General features: G+C 34.0%; 1 protein-coding gene and 3 long non-coding RNA genes across 5 annotated transcripts in view; 1 reads left to right on the forward strand and 3 right to left on the reverse strand.

Moving 5' to 3' along the window:
- The window catches only part of LOC119632560 (glypican-4), a 115,969-nt gene extending 107,527 nt beyond the window's left edge, over nt 1-8,442 (reverse strand). Inside the window, exon 1 of the mRNA XM_038025519.1 lies at nt 7,939-8,442. Within this exon, the coding sequence (XP_037881447.1) occupies nt 7,939-8,392 (454 nt within the window). The 5' untranslated portion in view covers nt 8,393-8,442. The remainder of the gene's footprint in view (nt 1-7,938) is intronic.
- Nucleotides 8,443-8,860: 418 nt separating this feature from the next.
- LOC119632429 lies at nt 8,861-10,875 on the reverse strand. 2 transcript variants are annotated; one of them, XR_005246785.1, is made up of 2 exons: nt 10,745-10,875; nt 8,861-9,651 (listed from the first exon to the last, which is right to left on the reverse strand). It is a non-coding gene; the product is annotated as an uncharacterized LOC119632429 (long non-coding RNA). The 2 variants fall into 2 exon arrangements; XR_005246784.1 differs by having other exon boundaries at nt 8,861-9,780.
- A 3,631-nt stretch (nt 10,876-14,506) lies between these two features.
- On the reverse strand, nt 14,507-15,214 carry LOC119632670. Its single transcript, XR_005246799.1, has 4 exons — nt 15,135-15,214; nt 14,941-15,069; nt 14,723-14,870; nt 14,507-14,658 (listed from the first exon to the last, which is right to left on the reverse strand). It is a non-coding gene; the product is annotated as an uncharacterized LOC119632670 (long non-coding RNA).
- Nucleotides 15,215-15,781: 567 nt separating this feature from the next.
- On the forward strand, nt 15,782-17,159 carry LOC119632449. The gene is made up of 3 exons (XR_005246786.1): nt 15,782-15,829; nt 15,907-16,205; nt 16,270-17,159. It is a non-coding gene; the product is annotated as an uncharacterized LOC119632449 (long non-coding RNA).
- Nucleotides 17,160-21,914: the final 4,755 nt, after the last annotated feature.

Genomic DNA, 21,914 nt, shown 5'->3' on the forward strand with positions numbered 1-21,914 from the left:
ACATCAGATAAGAAGAGAAAAACTGAAATAAAATTTAAGATTATAAACATAAGGACAGGACAGGACCCTTCGTGAAATGCCCTTTCCATGCACACTTTAGGCAAATACGCGTGCGCAGCAATTTAATAAAGGATAGTGAGTAGAATCATCGCTGCCGAAGACGGGAAGAGGAGAGATAGGAGGTAATGCGTATTCTCGACATTCAGACAAACAAGTGTCTGTTTATGTACGTAGTTAATAATGTAGACAATTAATTGATACTTTTATGCATTCATCGATAGTCTGGCATGAGACATTGAGAAATTTCTTAATTTTCGGAATTTCGAAGAACTTTCAATCTTGTGCTTGGGAATCGGAATCTTAATAAGTTCACGATTTCGATTTGCGATAATTTTTTTGCTTTTTTATTATTACTATTCTTTCGCTTATTTGTTTGCGGGATAAGCATTTTTGTGATATTCCAGCTGCAGAGCTGAAAATCTTCATATTCACTCAATCTTTTTTTCTTGTTTTTCTCTTCGCTTTATTGAAATGATGATGTCCTACGGAAAATGAATGCATGGTAATAATAAATATTGCTGTCCACAGGTGCCTTTTAACTTCACAATTAATATGTACATACATATGTATATATACATAAATACATACACACACGCACAAACACACACACACACACAACATGTGTATACATAATTTTCAATGTGTCATCCGCACTGCAAAGGAATAGAGACATGCACATACTGGAAGGAGAAACCAATGCCATCAGACCACTGGTATGTATGTATAAATGCATTTGGTTGTCGGGAAGTTAATAAATGAAGTTACAATAAATCAGTGGACCGCATTCCGGAGATAGCTACGCGACAAGTAAAAATGATATATTTGAGTATTCAAACGTATTTTGATGGTTAACAACGGTGACCGGTGACATGCACTCTTAACATTATTCCTTTTACTTTACAAGATCATACAGCGTTATAGGAAATTAGACTTAACTTCATCTTTTGAATACAAGATATATCCAATAAAATTTTAAAGAGCGGAGTGATAGTTTCTATTGGCGATATCAAATTATAAATGATAGTGTTCGAACTTGAATCGCCATTAGAATGGCTTGCTTTTAGAAATCTATAATAAACTAGTCCGTCTTCTGTCTATTCATCGCCCCAAATGTGCAGAAGAGCTACATTTAAATTCTATGAATCCTTCGCACATATTCAAGGTTAATTGCTACAGAGAAACTTATAACAAACGTTCTCTCTTACTTTCATCTCTCTAAAGAAGTCGTAGGAACACGCAATTCGGCTGCGTAATAGATTTGTTCGGAATTGCTTAATCACCGAAGTCAATTTCCTCTAAGACCGTCAATCTTGCATCTCACTGATTAGTTAGGCATATCTAAGCAATTTCGTGAATTATCTCAGATCGATCTTATGATGGATGTGGTTTTCTAGCCGGCAAATGTCAATAATAATAATAATTTGCAATGTAATTTTTAATTGTACCAACTTTCCCTCTCTTTCACTCTCTCTCTCCCCCCTCTCCCACTCACTCTCTCTCTCTCTCTCCCACTGATACTGCCTGCCTATATAGTTACACAACTTTCTACACCCTATATCATTTATTTTACAAGGTGTGTATACTAAGCTTGTACGGAAGTATGAAACAACCAGAATGATTTAAATTAAGTCCATTTCTTATTACATCGATCAATTCATAATCGCATTTTAAGTCGACTTACGCATGTATAACCCTCCAAGTGCCTAATGTGCAGATACGAATTTTTTGAGATATTTTGACGCAATTTAATGCACGACTTTGGTTGGATCCAAGAACAAATCCTGTTAAGACCATTTCGTTTTTTGGAAAAAAATCATGACATTGAAAAACTGTGCTCTTTCTAATTTTCTCGACAATTGCTGAGGGCGTAAAATATTTGAATCGGATGGGCCGAGAGAGAAGCAAGCCCTTACATGGAGGAACGCATCCGATACTTGATAATGAAAATCGATCCTTAATAGTAATTTAATGAAAATATTGGCTCTGTCACCAAATTTCAATCACATATTTCTTGCATATCTTTTGTAAGTAACTCGACCCGTAGAAGGGCTTTTTTTCCGTTGATTTATAATTTTTGGTATCTTATCATAAAAGTAAATAACGAATGGTGTTAGCAGTTATTTAATGGTCGACCTATAATGTTTTTACTTGTTTCTCATTTCTTTTCGCAAGATTGATAGTTTGTTTTAGTAAGCAAATGCTTACCAAGTCCTCATCATATGAGCAGCGTCATCCACCTTTAATATACTTACTGTGTTTGCTTTTTTTTGTTTTAAGTATCATATCATCTGAGGGTTTTTATTAAAGTGCGCGTAGAAAAAGAGAGAACTCAATTATATTAAAATAATGACAATGGAAATCGATTATCTATGTAATACTCTCACATCTATTAACGTTAATTAACATAAATTATTGTGAAACAGTTGAGCTTAAAAGTATATTTTCTTTACACATTGGATGCATTACAAGGCTTTTAAATCGATGGCATCAATCATCAGATAGTTGCCAGTGTTATAAATGAAAAGTAATAAAGATAAATTGGAACTATGACAATAGCACGTAAAGAAATTTAAAACTCCATTTGAAAAGTGTGCACAAAAACATGCAAACGCGGGAATAGAATAGAAGTTAGTGAAGAAGAAAAACACAGTGCTTTGTTGCGAGAAAGATATATACGTATATAGTTAACACATGACAAGAGTGCAACGAATGGTCATAATGCTAGCTTTCATGCTGACTTGTATGGTTTTTTATAAAAACTGTCCCAAGGATGGAGGTAGCAAAATTTTCTTCTTCTTTTTTGCAACAGCGAGGAAAACGTATGGAAAAATCCTACAAAGTACGTGTCTTTCCTTGCATTCTATGGTGAATTTATATTAATTTCGATCACAAGCAAAAAGAAGAACCCTAATAAAGACTTACAGGTATATGCTGACGTTGCAGTTAGTTATTAATCACAAAAGAAAAATATGGTTTTGTCGGCGTTTTTGTGACTTTCTCTCAAATTTAATTTCTCTATAAAGCGTTAACTTGCTTAATATTGAAATGAAAAAAATTTTACTGAGGGTTTTCGGGATGTTGGTCAGAATTGCTCCATATTTTCAGCGGCCACATGGGCACTACTATGTGACCCGAATTCTTTATCAATACCAAGCTCTGCAGGATGACTTCACGTAATGCACGCAACCTACTCCGGATACTTTAATTATTTTTCTAATGAACTCAAACAATTTCTATACGTCGTATAGCTGGGTATACTTTGTAAATTGCCAGAAAACCCTGAACGCAATTAACCATTTTGGAAAGATTCTAAAATAAAAGAAAAATGGATGAGAGAACGCATTCAACTCGCTAGTAAGCCAATGAGTGTATGGACTAAATAAAAAGAATCGATCCTTTTTAGAAAGATTTCCGACTACACACTGCTTCGCGGGAAACTCTCAATAACGACGTGACAACAAAGTCGACATGGTAAAAGCGATAGGAGAATTCCATGAAAGGACGAACAGTGAACTCTTGATGGCTATACAAGTAGAGTTACTTTATGATATGACAGTAATTACTGGACGTAGATTAAACTTTGAGTGACGCGTCGTTAAACGTCCCTATGGGCGTAAGACAACGCGCTCGAAACAAGAAAACCGGAGGTGTGTATAGCCAAACATACAACTAGTGGGATTATCTAAGATTGAAGCTATCTATCTGGCTTATATTTATCGCGAACTAGAGTAACTACATGTTATATATTATAAATGCGGCGACAATTCAACTTTAATAAATATTTATGACAAGTTTTAAATTTTTGCCTATGGCAATCATAAGTTACGAACACAAACCCATTGAAATTATCGGCGTATTCGTACCTTACTCAGTTTCAAAGCTAGCGTTACTTGACATGTGGCATATGAAATAGATTATGGATTATGGATGGAAAGTTTTATTATTTGTTCATAGGTCTACAAACTTGTTAAATCTCTAACAACGATCCCAAACATCTTACGGAGAATTCTATAAAAATAAACAATTTATTTATTAAATTTGAAAAAGACCTGGATGCGGTGTCGCGGTCGCCAACGATGAAAAAATTTTTAAGTCATTCATACTGACATTAGAAATCATTTATAACGGACTCTGTCCCTAAATACTAATAGTTAAGATTCAGATATTACATGCAGAAAGGCTATATATATGTATTATTATATATATATTTTGGAAAATCTCAATTGTTCTACGTTTCACAACCAATGGCAAAACTCGGAACTCCTTCTTACATTACCAAATGTGCATAATAACTACGCAAGATCCTCACTCTCACTCTCTCACTCTCTCTCTCACTCACTCTCTCTCTCACTCTCTCTCTCTCTCTCTCTTACCCTTTCAAGAGAGATGCTTCGCGTATATTGTGAGAATAACTCAATTCATGTGCATGCATTAGATTGGAATGGGCAAACAATTACAACGCTATAATTATGGAAACAAATCAGGTAAGCTGTAATTTTCCTTACACAGCTTGTTTAACATGAACTTAGTTTTTCTTCTCTCTTCATTTAAAATTGTCTATAATTATCAAATGTTTTTTTATCAAATTATACCTTACGACGGCTAACACAGTTTGTCTTATTTTAAAGGGTGACCTCTGGTCTCAAGAAAATGTATTGTTCAGTTGTTCTGGCATTTTTGAGCACATGTTCTAGGCTTCAGGTTTAATGTATATCTCAAGCCATGTTAAACAGAAAACTTTTATGATTGTACCATTTCTTTGAAGAACGTATGTGTCTTAAAATCTTTACTCTCTTAATTGGACTAACAATATAAAAATTTCTTTGTTATGTAAAACTTATCTTCAAGAATGCAATCTATATAATAGCTGGTGAAAATGAAAAATGGTTTTATTTCTAGTTTTAAAAGTGTTGATTAAAGTGACACGTTTAACCAGAGAGGCCTTAGTAATTGCATATGAAGTACTTCTCGATTATTTGAAAAACATGTAATGCACTCTTAGATCCAATAAATTTCTTAGTCGGACTGAGAATAAATTGAATTTACTTGAAAAGTCCGAAAAGTGTTGTAAATAAGCAAACAGCAAGAATTTAAATCTACCGAAACTAATCAAACATAGTTTGAGGGACCGACTTAAAATTGCAGAGGCTGCCAAGCTTTTAAGAAGTTACTAGGCTTTTTGATGCGCCTGATAACCTAGAACCTCAAAACAAACAAAAATTTAATCACACAAGACGGATGAGTAAGCAAACAAGTTCGAGTGTTTACTATACAACGGACTGCTTAACCACACCACATATCAGGTGCTTGCATGTATTTCGATCATTTTTTCACTTGAAGAGCCATTATTGGTCCAAATTGGCACAATGTATATTAATCAGAATATTTTCCATCGTTCTCTGCATTTTCTGCAGCGAACCAATCATCGGTCTATTTTCGCACGTTTTCAGTATTTCGAAACCATGTGCCAGCCATGCCATATGTGTCTGGTGAGTGCGCTAGGTGCGGCGGAACTTTCACTTCGAGTTGCAACAGTTTACCCTTTACAGCGCTTGCAACGTGTGGTCGAGCGATGTCATGTAAGAGCATGACTTTGCATCTGTTAACCGCCATTGCTGATCTCTTTTGCAACAACTCATCGTTCCATTTGTGCAATTGACTTCGGCAAACATCTGCAGTTAAAGTCCCATTCGGTTTTAGCAGTTCGTAATACGCTACATCTTGCTGATCCCTCAGTAAAACTTTATGGCTATTAAGCTATCAGGGTCGATGTGGATGTCTCTCCTGAACTAACTCACGATTTTTTGTACTTGGAATTATCATAGTAGACCCACTTTTCATCGTCAATCATAATACGTCACATGAAAATCTTTTTCTCTTGCTGGGTAAGCAATGAAATCACGATATTGAAACGTTTCGAAATGGCTTCAGTCAACTCGAATGGTAGCCATTTTCCCTCTTTTTGAATTTTTCCCATTATAGGTGAAGATCCAGACCCAACTGATTCAGCAAATGGTAAGTCATTCGAAAGTTGAAAGGTCTTTAAGAGTTTTCACTGGGTTTTCATCCAATAAATTCTGCATTGTCGCATTGTGTTCGGACTTTTTTAGCCCCCCGGGCCGTTCTTTGACGTTGACACTAAAATAACCAGTTTTAGATCGTTGAAACTAAAACCGACAATTTGGATATGATGGAGCAGCATCATCATAATCTTCTGAAAGTGTTTGTTTGGGCTTTGTCAGCAGATTTCTTCAAATCGAATAACAAAAATAATGAGTGCCAGAAATGCACTTTTGAGCGTTTCATGGTTAGCGTCTTTATACACTGAACAACTCAGTCATACAAAATACATATAAGAAACTATTATTTTTTTCGATCAGCGACTTTTGCATTATAATATATTCAGAAATTCATTTCATTGGGTATCGTCGCAATAAGAGATTCTTCAACTTTGTGACAAAATAATAAAACACTTTCACTGCCCACATTCATTAGCAATGGGACTTGCTTTAAGACGGTGTTCTTGTCGTCCCCTCACTCGTTCGTGGATTTGACATTTAAGCACATCTACGCTTACAACACGACAACGAACTTTTGATATATTTTTGGATTTTTTCGATTTTTCACGACATACAGCGAATAATAATCTGCAATTTGTAACGAATAGCAATTTAAGCCGTTAATCGAGCTCAATAAAAAATAACTTCTAACTAATCGGTACTAAAAATTCTCTTAAAAACAAATACAAGGTAGTAATCTTATAGCTGAAAGTTAGCTTTCGCTGTTTTATTCAGCAATTTGGCGAATTGTTCATACCTGATTATATTGCAATTCTCGTATGTTGTGGCTTGTTTTTGTCCGAACTTGCTGTAACAGTTGCACATGTAAAGAGGCAACAGAGAAAACAACATGAAGAAAATTTGTGTTCGGATGTATTCACCACCCTTGCCTTAAGAAAAGAAAACCCAAAGATAAAACGTAACAATTGAAATTTCTTTGATCCATAATTTCGGGTGAACATGGCCCACTTTTATTTTTCGCATACTGTAGAATTACCCGCAAATATACGCAGACATTTTTATCTCCTATATCTCTTGTAGTTGTTGATAAGTAATGAGCAAAAAAACTAACCTTTTGTGCTTCAAAAAAAAAAAAAATCTTCGCACTTTCGATAGGACGGTGGCGGTTCGCTTTACCCGCTTTGGCCCATTTTCTATATCAACGTGCGCGCAAGAATGGCTACTATTGTCCCGAACTGACATCTTAACATTTGTAATCAGTGTGATTCTTAACATAGACATGACACAGGGACAGACAAACATGCGCAGATCCACTCAGATTTTGATACTGATTAAGAACATACTCCTCTCATTCGGCGGCGACGGGTATAAAATAAACCGTGCCTCGCATGCCCCCGGGTGATTCACAAGTCACTTCTTAATTCCCTCTACATTCACTACCAGGTAACTCGTAACATTTCACGTGTAAAAGCAAAAACTAGATGTTAATAGCCTTATGGTAATACCTCCAGTTGAATTTCTTAAAGTAAATTTCGAAACTACACTGATTGTTTCTGCAATTTCGATCGCAATAGGCGCTGGACATTAATATCTTATGGAATTCGCATTTCACTCCATCCTTAGCTAATTGAGTTTATAAATCTTCAAAGAAGACTACAATTATTAAAAACTGTTAGCAACTGTTGTTTACGCGCCATTCTATCATTCGGTACGTAGGAAAAAAAAAAAACCCAACAATAATAATTTTCATTCACAGCGGAATTTTTGTCATATATTTTCCGCGTTTAAATTTTGATGATAGTATTAGTTAAGCCGCATTGGAAGCGAGCATTTAAAAAATAATAACTAAATTACTTACCATTTTTGGGCTTTTGTGGCATCTCGGCTGGATCGAAACCCCGTGTTTGAAATATGTGCACTACGGCACTACAATTAGGCGTGAATTGTTCCAATATGGAAGAGCTAACCGGCGCAGCTAAAGCGGCGGCCAATGGTGGCGGTAGGGGAGCTGTTACTGTAGCCAAGCCATTCGTATAGGTAAATAATAAACATACACACAAAACAAATGCGAACATTGAAAACAGCGACGGACGGTATGGGCAAATATATCGAATAGAATGATACTGTCGCTGCTGTTGATATCGATGTTGTTCTTGCTGTTGTTTGTGGCTGCATGCACAACGCAAAGTAGACAATATGAACACTGTAAGAGCGGCAGAAACGTTGTCGATGATTGACGAGTTACAGGTAAAGCAAATTGCAGACGGACTCTTTGCGAAGGTAGAGTATAAATTTGTTGTTCTTGTAAACATTGTTATTGGTATTGTTATTATTATTGTTCTTGTTATTTTTGTTGTTATGGTTCCTATTCTTGTTATTGTTGTTATTATTATTATTATTGTTTTCCTACTGCTATTATTTTTGATATTTAAGTAAATAAATAAATAAGACACACACACACACACACACACACACACACACTATAATTCACCTTTTTTTTTAACGATTACTTTTTTTCACCTTTTTCATTCGAATTCGTTAGGGGACGCAAAAATTACGTTTTTCTAATGCACGTATTTTCTGCGCGCACATACACACGAGAAAAACCTACTTATGCACGGAGACAATAAAGATCCCAATTCAAATTTCAACTTGAAAACATTTTCATTTTTTGCACTTGATTTCTGAAATTTTTTTCTATTCTTCTTTTTTTTTTTTACTTGCCTTCCTTTTCGCTTTGTATAACTTTTATTAATTTAATATTATTATTGTTGTTGTTATTGTTGTTTTTTTGTTTCTTTCTGTTACCGTTGACGCTCTTTTATTTTGCTACAGATATGATTGTTGTTGTACGTCTCTTTACGTTTTTGGCGGCAAAGTGCGGCTAACTAGCAAGTGCTGGCACCAGCCTGATAAAATACATGTGTAGTTGTTTAGCAGTTCTTGTTTATAGGCAATGGGACAATTTATAAGAGTGTAATATTGTGTATGTGTGCTGCGTATTTATATGTACGTTACATTCATGTGTGTACGTTGTGTGCGCAAACGGGTATGCGTGTGCTTAGGTTTGCTTAACGAAAATGCTTAGAATAAAATCGATCTCTTATTTCAGTTCAGCTCACATTTAGTCATCTGTTCGGAAATTTGAAGCCGAAATTGATGAGGACGCAAACATAAACTTTTGGTATATAATTAAATAAATAAATATTAGTGAGTAACTTCACTCTTTTATTCGTTATTTTATTTATTTATGACTCTGCTTAGCTTCTTAACTATATTTCTACGCCTTTTTCCAACTAAATAAATAGAAAGGTATTAATTAATAAACAAAATTGTTTAATTACATTAAATGCCGCTATGTGCACATGCATATGCTTGCTATTGTTTACATTCCACTATCTACTAATGCGTTCGTTTTTGTTATATTTACTTCAATTTGTATTTCAGCACTTTTTAACGGTTTGTTTACCTTTGACGGTACGATTACATATTTCGTTACATTATTTCTATTGAAAATCAGTTCATATAAAATAACTTTTTACAAACTCGTGCACACGCAAAATCTTGTTTTCTAAAAATAGCTCAACAAAGATTATTTTTTACGATGCCGTACATTAATTATTTCAATTTCATATTAAAACAAGTAAGAAAATTATATTCAGTCAAGATCGAATCGTTTATGCCCATCGCTATGCCCATCCTAAAAAAGACAATAGAGAAGGAAAAAAACTAAATTTTCATATCGTATAACATTGGGCGGACGGTGCCGATTTTTCCCATTTTTAGAATAATAATGGAAAGTTGGAAGCTGTATGTGTTGCACTTTATAAGTAGCAACGATAAAACTCGAAAAGAAAACGTGTTTAAAATTTTTGTTGTATAGGCATGTCCTTTGACCGGTTTAATCCATTGTCAATTTCTTTTGCAAACTAGTCGGCGATATCTTAATTTTGGCTAAGGCATAATATTTACCACAGATATTACAAAGTTGGGCAGATGGACAGACGGACATGCTTAGATGCATTACTACCTTGAAACTGGCTAACGACTCATATATTTTATGGGATTTCTGAAATTTGCTTCGGCGCCTTAGAAAGCTATTGAAGTCAAAATTACCTTTTGATACTCTACAATATTGAAAAGTCGTGGTCAATTTTTAGCGTATTTGTACAAGGAATGCAGCATCGCAAGTAAGAAAATGTGTCCAAGTTTTCATAGATTTACTGGCCGTAGCTTGGGAATATTGAGCAAAAAGTAATTCCAAATAAATTTGTTCCTTTTGCAAAGCAGAGGTGTTCTCAATTTACGTAGTACTATAGGCGTGTCCTTCGACCGATTTGAAACATTTTCAATATCAACCCGCATGCAAAAACTTTCAATATTTCTATCAATTTGAAGTCGATGGCTTCATATTTACAACAGACATTACATTAACGGACAGATGAATATGCTTAAAGCGATTCAAAATTTGACACTGGTTAAGAGTATATACGTTGTAGGGTCTCTGAAGTTTCCTTCTGCGCGTTGCAAACGTTGTAACAAAATGAATACATCTCTCATCCTGCGGTGATGGGTAAGAAAAATAAATAAATAAATAAAAACAAATGGAATGAAATAAATAAAAAATGAAACGCAGACACCAGTTTAAAAAAGCCGTAACATACTTCTATTTAAGAAACCGCCTTTGTAACTCAATTTTGTTTTTGCCTAATTTGCAATCTCTTTTTGCGCTCTAAACACCCTTTGCTTCAATTTCACTTTACTTAAAATTTTGTTTGAATTACTCAATTTTTTGATACATATATATATATATATATATATATATATATATTCAAATATATGTGTATTTAACATTCCATAAGAAAGCGCGTATTAACACCTCACGGACGAGCACTTTTTGATTTAAAATTTTGGTCACCAACCGATTGATTTTTTATAAAAGGTGCCCAAATTTTAGCAAATTTATCGAAAAATGGCAAAAAGAGTTTCTATAAACCAAATAATATTCGCGCATAAAATTGAAAATAAAAAAACTGAATGGCTTTACGCATAATTACAACTTCACATCTTTCGCTAGAAAAACAAATTGCAACTTTGTCTTTTATTCTTATCAATAGGCAAATTTGCAATAAAAATATTTAAAATAAATTATCTATTATTCAGGCTGTTCACATAATTATCTTGCCGTTATTATTCTGTTTTTTCGAATATTTTATGTTTTTCATGTCTTTAATAATAATTTTTTTTTTTTTTTTTTTTTGTAATTTTAATCTTAATAGTATTAAATATATTTTAACTAATTAACCATAGGCAAAAGTATTTATTTTGTGTTAATAGTTTTCTTCTCGATATTATATATATTTACGTATATTATTTCGCACAATCTTCCGCGATAAGAAACCTACACGTCCTTATCGCTCAAAATTCTAAAAAACACTAAAAACAAAAACAATTGTTGTAACGAAAGAAATTTTCTCTCAGAGCGAGCAAAATTTGCAGTACCAATGCCAGCAATGGCTAAATAAATGATGCCAAGTAAAGAGTTTAGCTCGAAATCACGTAATTGAAAGTTAGTTTTCATTTTCGCATTCAGCAATTTAGCAAAAACAGCTGAAAACCTAAGCGAGAATTATATTTTCCATACGCGATTAGTCTCCTGAATATTCCGTTGCGCTCTCAACAAAAAGTGTGCAGTTAGAACAGACATCATACAAAAAGCAACTACACTAAAACAGCTGCGGCTTGAATTGAAAAAGCTTTTCAATGGCAACTGCCCGTTGATATGCTTTAGTTGCTTAGTTTTTACTCAGCTTGTCCGTGGTTCGATGCGCTTGGTTGCTTTGTTCGCTTTAGTTATCAGTCAAGTTTGAAATAATAACATCAGTATGAATGGAGAGGAGCATTCATAAGCTTTGACCGAATTTTAATGACGCTTCATTTTATTAGAAAGAAGATGAAAATTTGTGATAAATAATTCGTTTTGCATGAAACGAGTAAAACTGAGAAACTCATGATATACGATGGAGATTTAAATATTGAATTTATATTAACAAACTAAAATAGCTGTAAACCTTACCTAAGTTTCATGTCAAACCGCATCTAACATAGCACATAGATAAAGTAGATGGTAGATTAAAGAAGCCGAGTGTGGACAGCCCTGTTATATCTTATGTTTTAATTTGCGCTAAAAAGAAAAAATCACGTTTAAAAATGGTACGGTTACAAAACGTGCCAAACTCACTCACATCTTCGTAGTAAGAAACATACATAGTGTAGATTACTATGATTATTAACCGTTTCGGTAAATAAAAAAACAGCTACAAATGGCTACAATTAAAGTTATCTCAACGCTGTTTCCTTTTTTTAAAATTGACAAGGGCCCGTATGCAAAATTCTACAAGTTTACTCCAGATCTTTTTGGATTGGTTATAGAGAACGAAAAGTCCGCTAACGGCTATGTTTCTAATCGCTTAAGTAAAAGTGGCAACTCATAAAGACTGAGTTTATTAATCCACTTTCAAACTGTATATGTTTAAAAACTTTCTCGGTTATTCAGAGGTTTAATTACGTCTCAATATATTTGAATATCTTCACACAAGCAAATCTTTTTTCAAACAATTCTTCAAACCTTCATATGCAATCACGTCAGATTTCACCCACCTTTTTATTATTATTTAACACGTCTTAGCAACAAATCGTCCTACACCGCCCGAAACCAAAAACCTTTATTAATAAATAGACCTTTACGAAAGTAGTGAAACCTCAAGTCTACCAGCAAAGTTTACCTCAAAATGACGAAAATAACCGGCCAAACACAGAATTGAAGATTCTATTGCTTTTGCTCACACACATAATTGTTTAAGCAAACGCACGCACAAGCGCACAAATATTTGTACAATAGCACGTATATCCGTTTACTGCACTATCGCAAAACCAATTATGCGTGGTCTTATATCTACATAATGCGCACAAAATTCAGTAAATGTGCTCGTCTCAGCAGGGTAATCACATATCTGATAGTTAGCTTTCGTTCGCGACGAAACCGAGTGCTGATAAACGTTTTTATCACGATTTCATTCATTTAAGACTTTCGTATCATTTTCGCTGTTATCATCCATGTGCGAATGAAATAGCAGAAAAAGAAACAAGTTTTTATTTATGTTATAAAATTGTGGCTTTCAAAATTCAAAAAATGACAGCTGGTTCTTCTCTTTGACAAATTGACAAACAAACCAATTATTGATGGAATGGTGAGCCACGAGTGTACCACACATTTAGCTAAATGGGTGCATAAACTACGAGCAAAGCTAACAACTGTATTATTCCTTACAACAATAGATATGCGGCTTTTCACGTTTGCATGCGTTTATTACGACTTATCTGCAATTATCACAAAAATTCTGCTAACAAATTATACAGATTGATTAGCTTTGGCCCGGCGGACACATTGAAAAATGAGCAAACTGAAAATCTAATTATGACCACGTTTAAAGCGAGGATTTGATGGAGAGAAAATTCTTTGAAGACGAGTTTGATGACAATGCTGTTTTATTGGTATCATTGTCTTTATTTAATAAAAGCAAATCATATATAACAGAAGTATATCCGTCTGAGTTATGTGAGAATCGACGACCCCTTGAGTCAACAACAAGTCTCGTTAAAGGGGATGACGGAAGCTGACAAATTTATTATTTCTTAAAACAATAGAAAAACGACTTTTTTTGTTCGCATGATAAGGATTCTCTTAACAAATTACAATCCCTTAGGTGCCATTGGACACATTAAAAAATTTGGAAAATGCAAATCTAATGATAATTACGGTTAAAATAATTATTTCAGCTGGTGGGCAAAGAAGGCTTTGCGCCATCTTTCCACGCTGCAGTTCAATAAGGAAAACTATTTATATACGTTGTTTATATACGTTGCTACTTTATTCAGTTGATTAAGGGGAAAATAATCGGTAAATATATTTAATAAATGTACATTAGAACATAAAAAATTTATTGGTATCAAGATCATTATTCTATTAATAATAATGATATTATTATATAATAGAAGGACATAGTCATTATATTTAATGGGTCATCGCCATTAAACAAAGATACATTATCCGGCTGAGAATTGTAAAAATTTCCATACGATATAAGTTATATAAAAAAAGCGCTTCCAAGGAGCCGTTTAACAACTATCAAGGGACCAAATTCAAGTGTTAAGAGAGGAAACTCAACTATTAAAGGAACAAATCGAGAGCGATAGGTCGATCAACGTCAAGCTATTAAAGCTGAAAAAGAACAACGTGCATTTCCTCTTTTCTTAGATCCCAAGTAATTGGGTTGGTTGAATTATTCAAGTTTCTACTCAAATTTGATCTAAAAGAAGACAATTTTAGTTCTTTATGTTGACAAACTTTGAATTTTATATTCTTTTTTATTTTTATATGTATACTATTTATATATTGAATACGTACATATATTTATTTCTATTATGAACACTATTAATAAAATAGAAGTAAGCATCTTGCAGAGCACTTCTCTGCCTCATAACAATCCCTTCTTCTATCAAATGTTGCAGGGGCGTTCTGAGTAATATTTATATATGTCGATTAACACAAAACGATTGTTTGTTAATATTTTATTACTTACTTTTCACGAACTCCAACTTGTGACTGGTTCGTTGACTAAGGAACGTGGCTTATAGGTCCACCAAAAAAATTCTGCAAAAATTTTAAAGGACAAATTTTCCTTGAAGCAAATTTTGGTTTCTGCGACCAACTCAAACTCTTGCAGAAATCTACATTTACCAATATAAATACACAATATATAACTACGTATGACACACAAATATATTTACGAAAACTTACACATTTTCAAGTAGTGTAAGGGAATTGGAAGCATCCCGCAGAGCCCTTCTGTGGCTCATAATAATTCTTTGTCGCGAAGTTCGATCCTTTTTCATCAAATGGCATGAGTGATATGTCGAAGCATTCTGTCTAATTTTTATATATTGATTATCACAAAACGACTATTAATTAACATTTAATAATATATTACTTACCATTCACAAGTTCTAATTTTCTTGGTCAACAAGTTTCTGCTTTGTTTGTTTGTTAGTTCGTTTTTTTTCTTTGCTAATTTTTCGTTTTGGTTCAGCTGTTTGTACGTTAGACAGGGCACTGATTTTATATCTTCTTGTTAAATAGCTTTCATTTCGAAGGCGTACCTTGGAAACATTTGGTTAAGAATTATGTATGACTTTCATCTTTCGAAATTTATTTCGAAAAAACAATGAGAACACAAGGGTCAAATATGACATTTCTTTGTTTCTAAGATACAATTAATAACAAAATGATACAAACATAAATGAATATAAAATTTTCTAAATTTTTGACGAAATAAACTAAGCGAAATACTTTTAACAGAAAAACCAAATTAAAACCTGCACTCAATGAGTTGTATTGCTTTCCGAACCAGCAAAAATACTTACACATATTGTGCAGCATGGAATTACCTGCAATTCCAATGAGTTGCGAGTAATGAAGTGCAGACAATTTTGATTGTAAACAGATAATGTTTTCGACTTTTTACTCAACTAGTTCTGCAGAAAATATCTTCTACCAGTGGAAATCAGCCATAAGTACAACTGTAATGTAGAATTTTTGCTTTATTTTCTAATTCGCTTTTGTATGTGTTTAGAAACGCTCACATGTTAGATTACGACGCCTGGAATGATATTCCCAGTAAGAAATGAAAGTAAGTGCATGTGTTAATCTTCATTTTTAATGTCAATTATTATATAATTATTAATAAAAATGATTACTCTTTGCCAGATATTCATCTTATGATGAAAGCACAAAATAGTTCGGAGAGGGTCTGAGCTTTGATATCTTGGATTTGCTTAGGGAATATGTTGAAAGTGGTCAACAATATAACGGCAAACAACTGGAAAATCAGGAGCGAATAGTGCAGTTGTTAGCGGATATTATAGATGACTTTAAGGCGCTCTATCGCAGCAAGTGACAGTCAGCCATGGAAAAGAACGATTTAACTTGACAGCGTCAATTCGAAAGTGTAGATTCAGATCAAATGAACTTAATTTTCCTTTTGATTCCTATCTATAATTTTCATTGTGAGTTTGGATTTTGAATTTTATTTTTTTACTTCCATTTTATATATTTGTTACCTTATTATAGATCCTATCCGAATTGCCGTCAAAAGGACATTGACATTTATAGACTCTTCGAATAAACACAGTCAAGCGTGGAAAGAATATAAATAATTTAACTGCCAACTTTATTACTTATCAAGAGATGTTTACATCATTTAAATATTTAGATTCCTTGACTGTGCAACGAGGCCAGTCTAGCAATTGTGCGGATATATGAAGTGCACTATTATCGCCGAATTTAATTGATTGGGCTTCTCGTACGTCCTCGACTCGTTGATATGCTATGATATTGAATCTTCTCATAGCTTAATACTAAATCCACCGAACATCATTATTAGTGATGATCTTTCGGGAATTCAAATGGAAAAAAGATGGAAACTTGCCACACATAACTTGACAAGCTCCGGCAAAACGAATGACGTAATGACACCTTGTGGCCTGCATAGAGGTAAAACCATTAGTGTTCACGGTAAAAAGAATGACCCTGAGAATGCGGCTGTGTAAGACGCAAAAGAATCTTCCGTTTATTTGACGTCAGCTTCGATTTTTGCTACTCTTCCGGTTCCGCGTCTCAGTGCAACCGCTCATCCACCATCTGATGTGATAGCTGCAGTTTTACCTGTTGAAGCCGTAACATTAGCTAGAGGGAGGCGGTGGTTTCATCTGCTACTACATATTCCGAATAAGCGCTGGGCGTACACGTGCTATCGTTGGGAATAAGGAGCAACTTCAAACTCAATCTTAACCTTCGATAAATATCGCTAGCATAATTGCAGTAGGACCTCCTATGTCTACGGCGGCAACTAGATGTACATCTAAATCTAAATCTCCAGCTGTGGATCTGCAGCTTTGAAGTGAGAGTGATCAGCTTCTAGTAATCCCCGCACGAAAATCAGTTTTTGTGTCTCGATTGGCCATAAATACCTCAACTGATGTGATGATGTGTAGGAAAACAAGTAGGCGTTGGTTTTATTTTGTTTGGGATGTCAAGTTTTCTTTTTTGTTGGGAACGTTTTTTTGAGTATTCAACTTTTGGATTTTGTTGAGTTCAATAAAAAAAAAAAAAATAATAAAAAAAAAAAAATAAATAAATTTAAAAAATTTTAATAATTAAAAAAAAAAAAAAAAAATATTCCGTTGAAATATGTCATCCGTGAAGTAAAGACTTTTTTTTAGTAATCTAAAAAAGAAGAAAATTGACAACCCAACGCGAGTGCATTAAATAATCCAGTTCGCTAATTATATTAATGTTGTGACCGGACTCCTGAGGCATTGGTACCGTTAAAGAAAGGACATTCCCATTACAAAAAAAAAAAAAAAAAATTATTATACAGTTGAAATATGTCATCCGTAAAGTAAAGACTTTTTTTTTAGTAATCTAAAAAAGAAGAAAATTGACAACCCAACGCGAGTGCATTAAATAATTCAGTTCGCTAATTATATTAATGAAGTGACCACACTCCTGAGTCATTTGTACCCTTGAAGAAAGGATATTCCCAATATAAAAAGAAAGTATTGAGTTGAAGTATGTCATTCGTAAAGTAAAGACTTTTTTTTTAAGTTTAAAAAAAAAAAAAAAAAATTATATATATATAAAAAAAAAAATATAAAGAAAAATAAACATTTCTTACGACACTTAAAGAAGAGCTAAAAATAACTAGAAGCAGATAATTTTAACCAATTGAAGATCGCTTGTTTCAAAAGAACCAAAAACACACAATGTGTGAAAATATGCACATGCAAGCCGGTCAATACGAAAATTAAATCGGCGGAAAATTTTGGGAGGCTATATCAGATGAGTATCGCATAGTCGCCACTGGCACGTATTACGGTGACAGTGATTTGCAACTGGTGTAGAAAATCAAAGAGCGGACGTGACAGCGGTTTCAAATTAGGTCAAACAAGTTGTATATTTTTTTTTCTCTAGGACCTCGAATGTACATTCGGCGTGACTAGGTGAGTTGTATTTTATATCATTAATATAGTTTATAATTCATGATTTTTACGACTGTTACACAATTGTCACCAATAGGTTAAGACATTTTTAATAATTCCAATATAATAAAATGTTTGTAAACTAATTATGTTGTTATGATACTGGCTGGCGAAGTAAGTGTACACTTAACACACTCTAATTCACTACACATTCACTTACACCTTAAAAATTTATAAAGATTCTATAGGGCAAAATCATTTTCATGAACCCCCCAATTGCGGCGAGCTAGTTAGATAACGTTAAGAGCCCTTTGAGCTGCTTTGCATGCTACAGATGAATTACATCCGCAGAACGGCATCGTTGATCGGCAAGTTGAAATGGACGAAAGAGCTATTGGAAAAGAATTGGAAACTAGAAATATAAAATATTTAAAATAAAAGTGGATGCTCTATGGTTCTCGCCTCTTACATGGTTGCCGAACTGAAGTTCTTAACTGGTGTTACTCAATGCATCTACAGAACTTTAAAAGGAATCCTAAAAGCTTTCACAGTTTTGTGAATTCAAAAAGAAGAGTTTATGAATTGCCTTCGCCTATGTATGTTGACAATATTGAAGCATCTGATCTGCAGACTATTTCCAACTTCTTTGCAAATTTTTTCGAACAATCATTCTCAGACCAAAGTTAAAGTGATGTTAATAGCTATCCCTATCATACTGACAATTATGATATTTTATTTAATAAAAAATTCTGATATTTTTTTACGTTTACAACGGTCTTTATCAAAGATAACTCGTAACTTATATTTTTGAAAAATGAATTTAACACTAATTTTATATATACCAACAACCTCTCAACAATATTGCTGACCTTGCGATCCACATCTTTGTATACCTGTTTGATGGGACCAAGTGACGTTATGTACGGCGTCATTAACCATGGCTCTCAAGTGTATCCGTGAATGGTGTACAGTTACGTAGCTCTTGAAATTGTTATTATTGCTTATCAAGGAGCCAAGCATTACCTTGATTTCCAATCCAATTGTCTTCCAGATAATCTCTTTCCCTCGAATGCGGTCACACATGTAAGTCGTGGATTGATCCACGAAATCTAAATTTTACTTAGGAGATAAGCGAGTGCTTAGATTAACTCGTCGCCATTCCACTCAGTTTACGGGTACCTTTTCAATTTATGTCAATGAGGAATGCTTTATAAATCGAAAAGGCAAGCATAGCCGGAATAGAATGGAGAGTTAGTCTACATACAAATATGTTTTTGCCTAAATTCCTGAAAATATTTTATTCGTAAGGTTTGCGACCAGTTGAAAATGATGGAAGTAAACTTCTGATTTCCTGGATCAAGGCATCTTATTTTGAGGACGGTGTCGACGTTTCACTAGGAATAAATGAGGAAATATAAACTTGCATATTTTTTGAACTTTCAAATTTAAATGTATTGAAATGACGGCTTTACAGAATGAATCCGCTTTAAGATGTTCGCTAAAAATGAATGAGTTGCCTTTTATTCATATGATACGAGACTAGGATTGATTTTCAACGCACCACAAAATATTATGCATTCTCTATAGATAAATTCATATGTTAATGTATTAATATATTATCTAAAATAATAATAAAATGATATATAATAAAATCCAAAGTTCAATTTTACTATTCAAAGCTTTCCTAAGAAATGAAAGTATGAAATTTATTTATTTATTTATTCCACTTATACTAGAAATTAAACTAAAACAAAATGGCAGTCGAGTTCAATCGACTCTTAAGTAAATCTTAAAATTAATTAATAATAAAACTTAGTATAAATACAATAAAACAAATAAAGAGGAAAAAAAAAAAAAAAAGCATGTACACAACTAGCATAGAGCCACACCCACAACCAATACAGGACCAAATTGCAAGTGAACGCCTAAGCCATCGCAAACATGCATAAGCTTGGCAACTGGTAATTGTTAACAACAAATTAATTTTCGACTCATAATGACATATTTAAGGTTAAGTCAGTTTAAGTACGACATAGGTAAATCGCGCGTATTACGCAATGTTGCTTTAATGGACTTTAAAGAGTCCGTTAATGAGAATAAATAATAGACGTCATTTAGGTTCTTGCAAACACCTCTGAGAGGGTTAAACAGTTCAAAATTATATTTGCATTGACTAAGTTTTATCAACATAAAGTGCCTAGAGAAGCGGTTAGGGACATTAAAGCCTATCTCACGAAGTAATGCGGGCGAGTCAATTGCACCATTTATTAATTTGATTAAGAAGGAATCCCCAAGAACAAATCTACGTTTCTCGAGTGACGGTAAGGATAACAGAAGCAACCTATTTTCATAGGGTGGAAGAGGGGAAATCGGGTCCCAACCCAAATTCCTAAGGGCAAACAGCAAGAATTGCTTTTGCATAGATTCAATTGAATCTACGTAGCACCTATATGAAGGAGACCACACAACAGAGGCATACTCAAGTATAGGTCTAACCAAACACGTGTAAAGCCTTTTCGTAATATAAGGATCATCAAGCTCTTTGGACCACCTCTTTATAAAACCAAACGCGGACCTAGCTTTACTTAACGAGGACTCAATATGCAAATTGAAACGTAACCTATAATCGAATAGAACGCCTAAATCTATGAACGAATCGTCGTCTTCCAACCTGTGCGAATCAATGAAGTATTGAGTACTGAACGACTTCCTTCTTAAGAAAAAAGCTTCTTACATTTATTTAGATTTAGTTTCAGAAGATTGAGAGAGCACCATGCAACCAAATTGTTCAAATCACTTTGAAGATGATGTGATTGCGATTCTACGGAAAAAGAAGAAAACAGTTTCACATCATCAGCATACATTAAAATCTCACTGAATTTAATCACGGAGGGCAAATCATTGATGTATAAATTAAATAAAATGGGACCTAAGTGGCTACCTTGAGGTACGCCAGACGTCACGGGGAATTCATCCGAGGTAATGAGGTTAAACAAATCTGAATGATCTACCATGCAGATAAGAGCTTAACCATTCCACTAAGAAGAGAGGAAAGCCAGAGGTCTGGAGTTTAAATCTAAGTAGTCTATGATTAACCATATCAAACGCTTTGCTAAAGTCAGTGTAAATGACATCAGTGCGAGAACCACTAGAAAAAGCCTTGAAAATATGAGAAGTAAACTCTAACAGATTGGTCACCGTAGATCTTCCCTTTCGAAAACCATGCTGGAAAGGAGAAATATACGATTTCATGGAAAAGGCTATATACTGACCCACAATTCGCTCGAACAGTTTAGGTAAGACACTCAACTTGGCAATGCCTCTGTAGTTCTCTACAAGTTGCCTACTACCATTTTTGTGAATAGGAATAATGAAAGAAGTCTTCCAACACAAAGGGAAAACACCTAAATTCAAAGACTTATTAAAAATCTTTGAGATAACATCACAAAGCTCGCCAGCACAAGATATAAGTACACATGAGGGGATTCCGTCAGGTCCTGGCGAAGAATTATAGTTCAGAGAGCTCAATCCTTCAAAAACGTCATTTTCAGATATAACAAACTTAGGAATTGAAATCGAATAAGAAATCGGATATGGATAGTTTACCGATAAATCAAAATTGGCAGTTGAAAAGTTTTGTCGGAAGTATTCCGCAAAGAGATTTGAGGTTTCAAAATCATCCGAGGACTCGGAGCCATTAAAAGACACAAACGACGGATTTATGGAGATTTTTCT

This window comes from Glossina fuscipes, unplaced genomic scaffold (assembly GCF_014805625.2).
Source record: "Glossina fuscipes isolate IAEA_lab_2018 unplaced genomic scaffold, Yale_Gfus_2 1, whole genome shotgun sequence".
In the NCBI taxonomy this organism is placed as follows: Eukaryota; Metazoa; Arthropoda; class Insecta; order Diptera; family Glossinidae; genus Glossina; species Glossina fuscipes.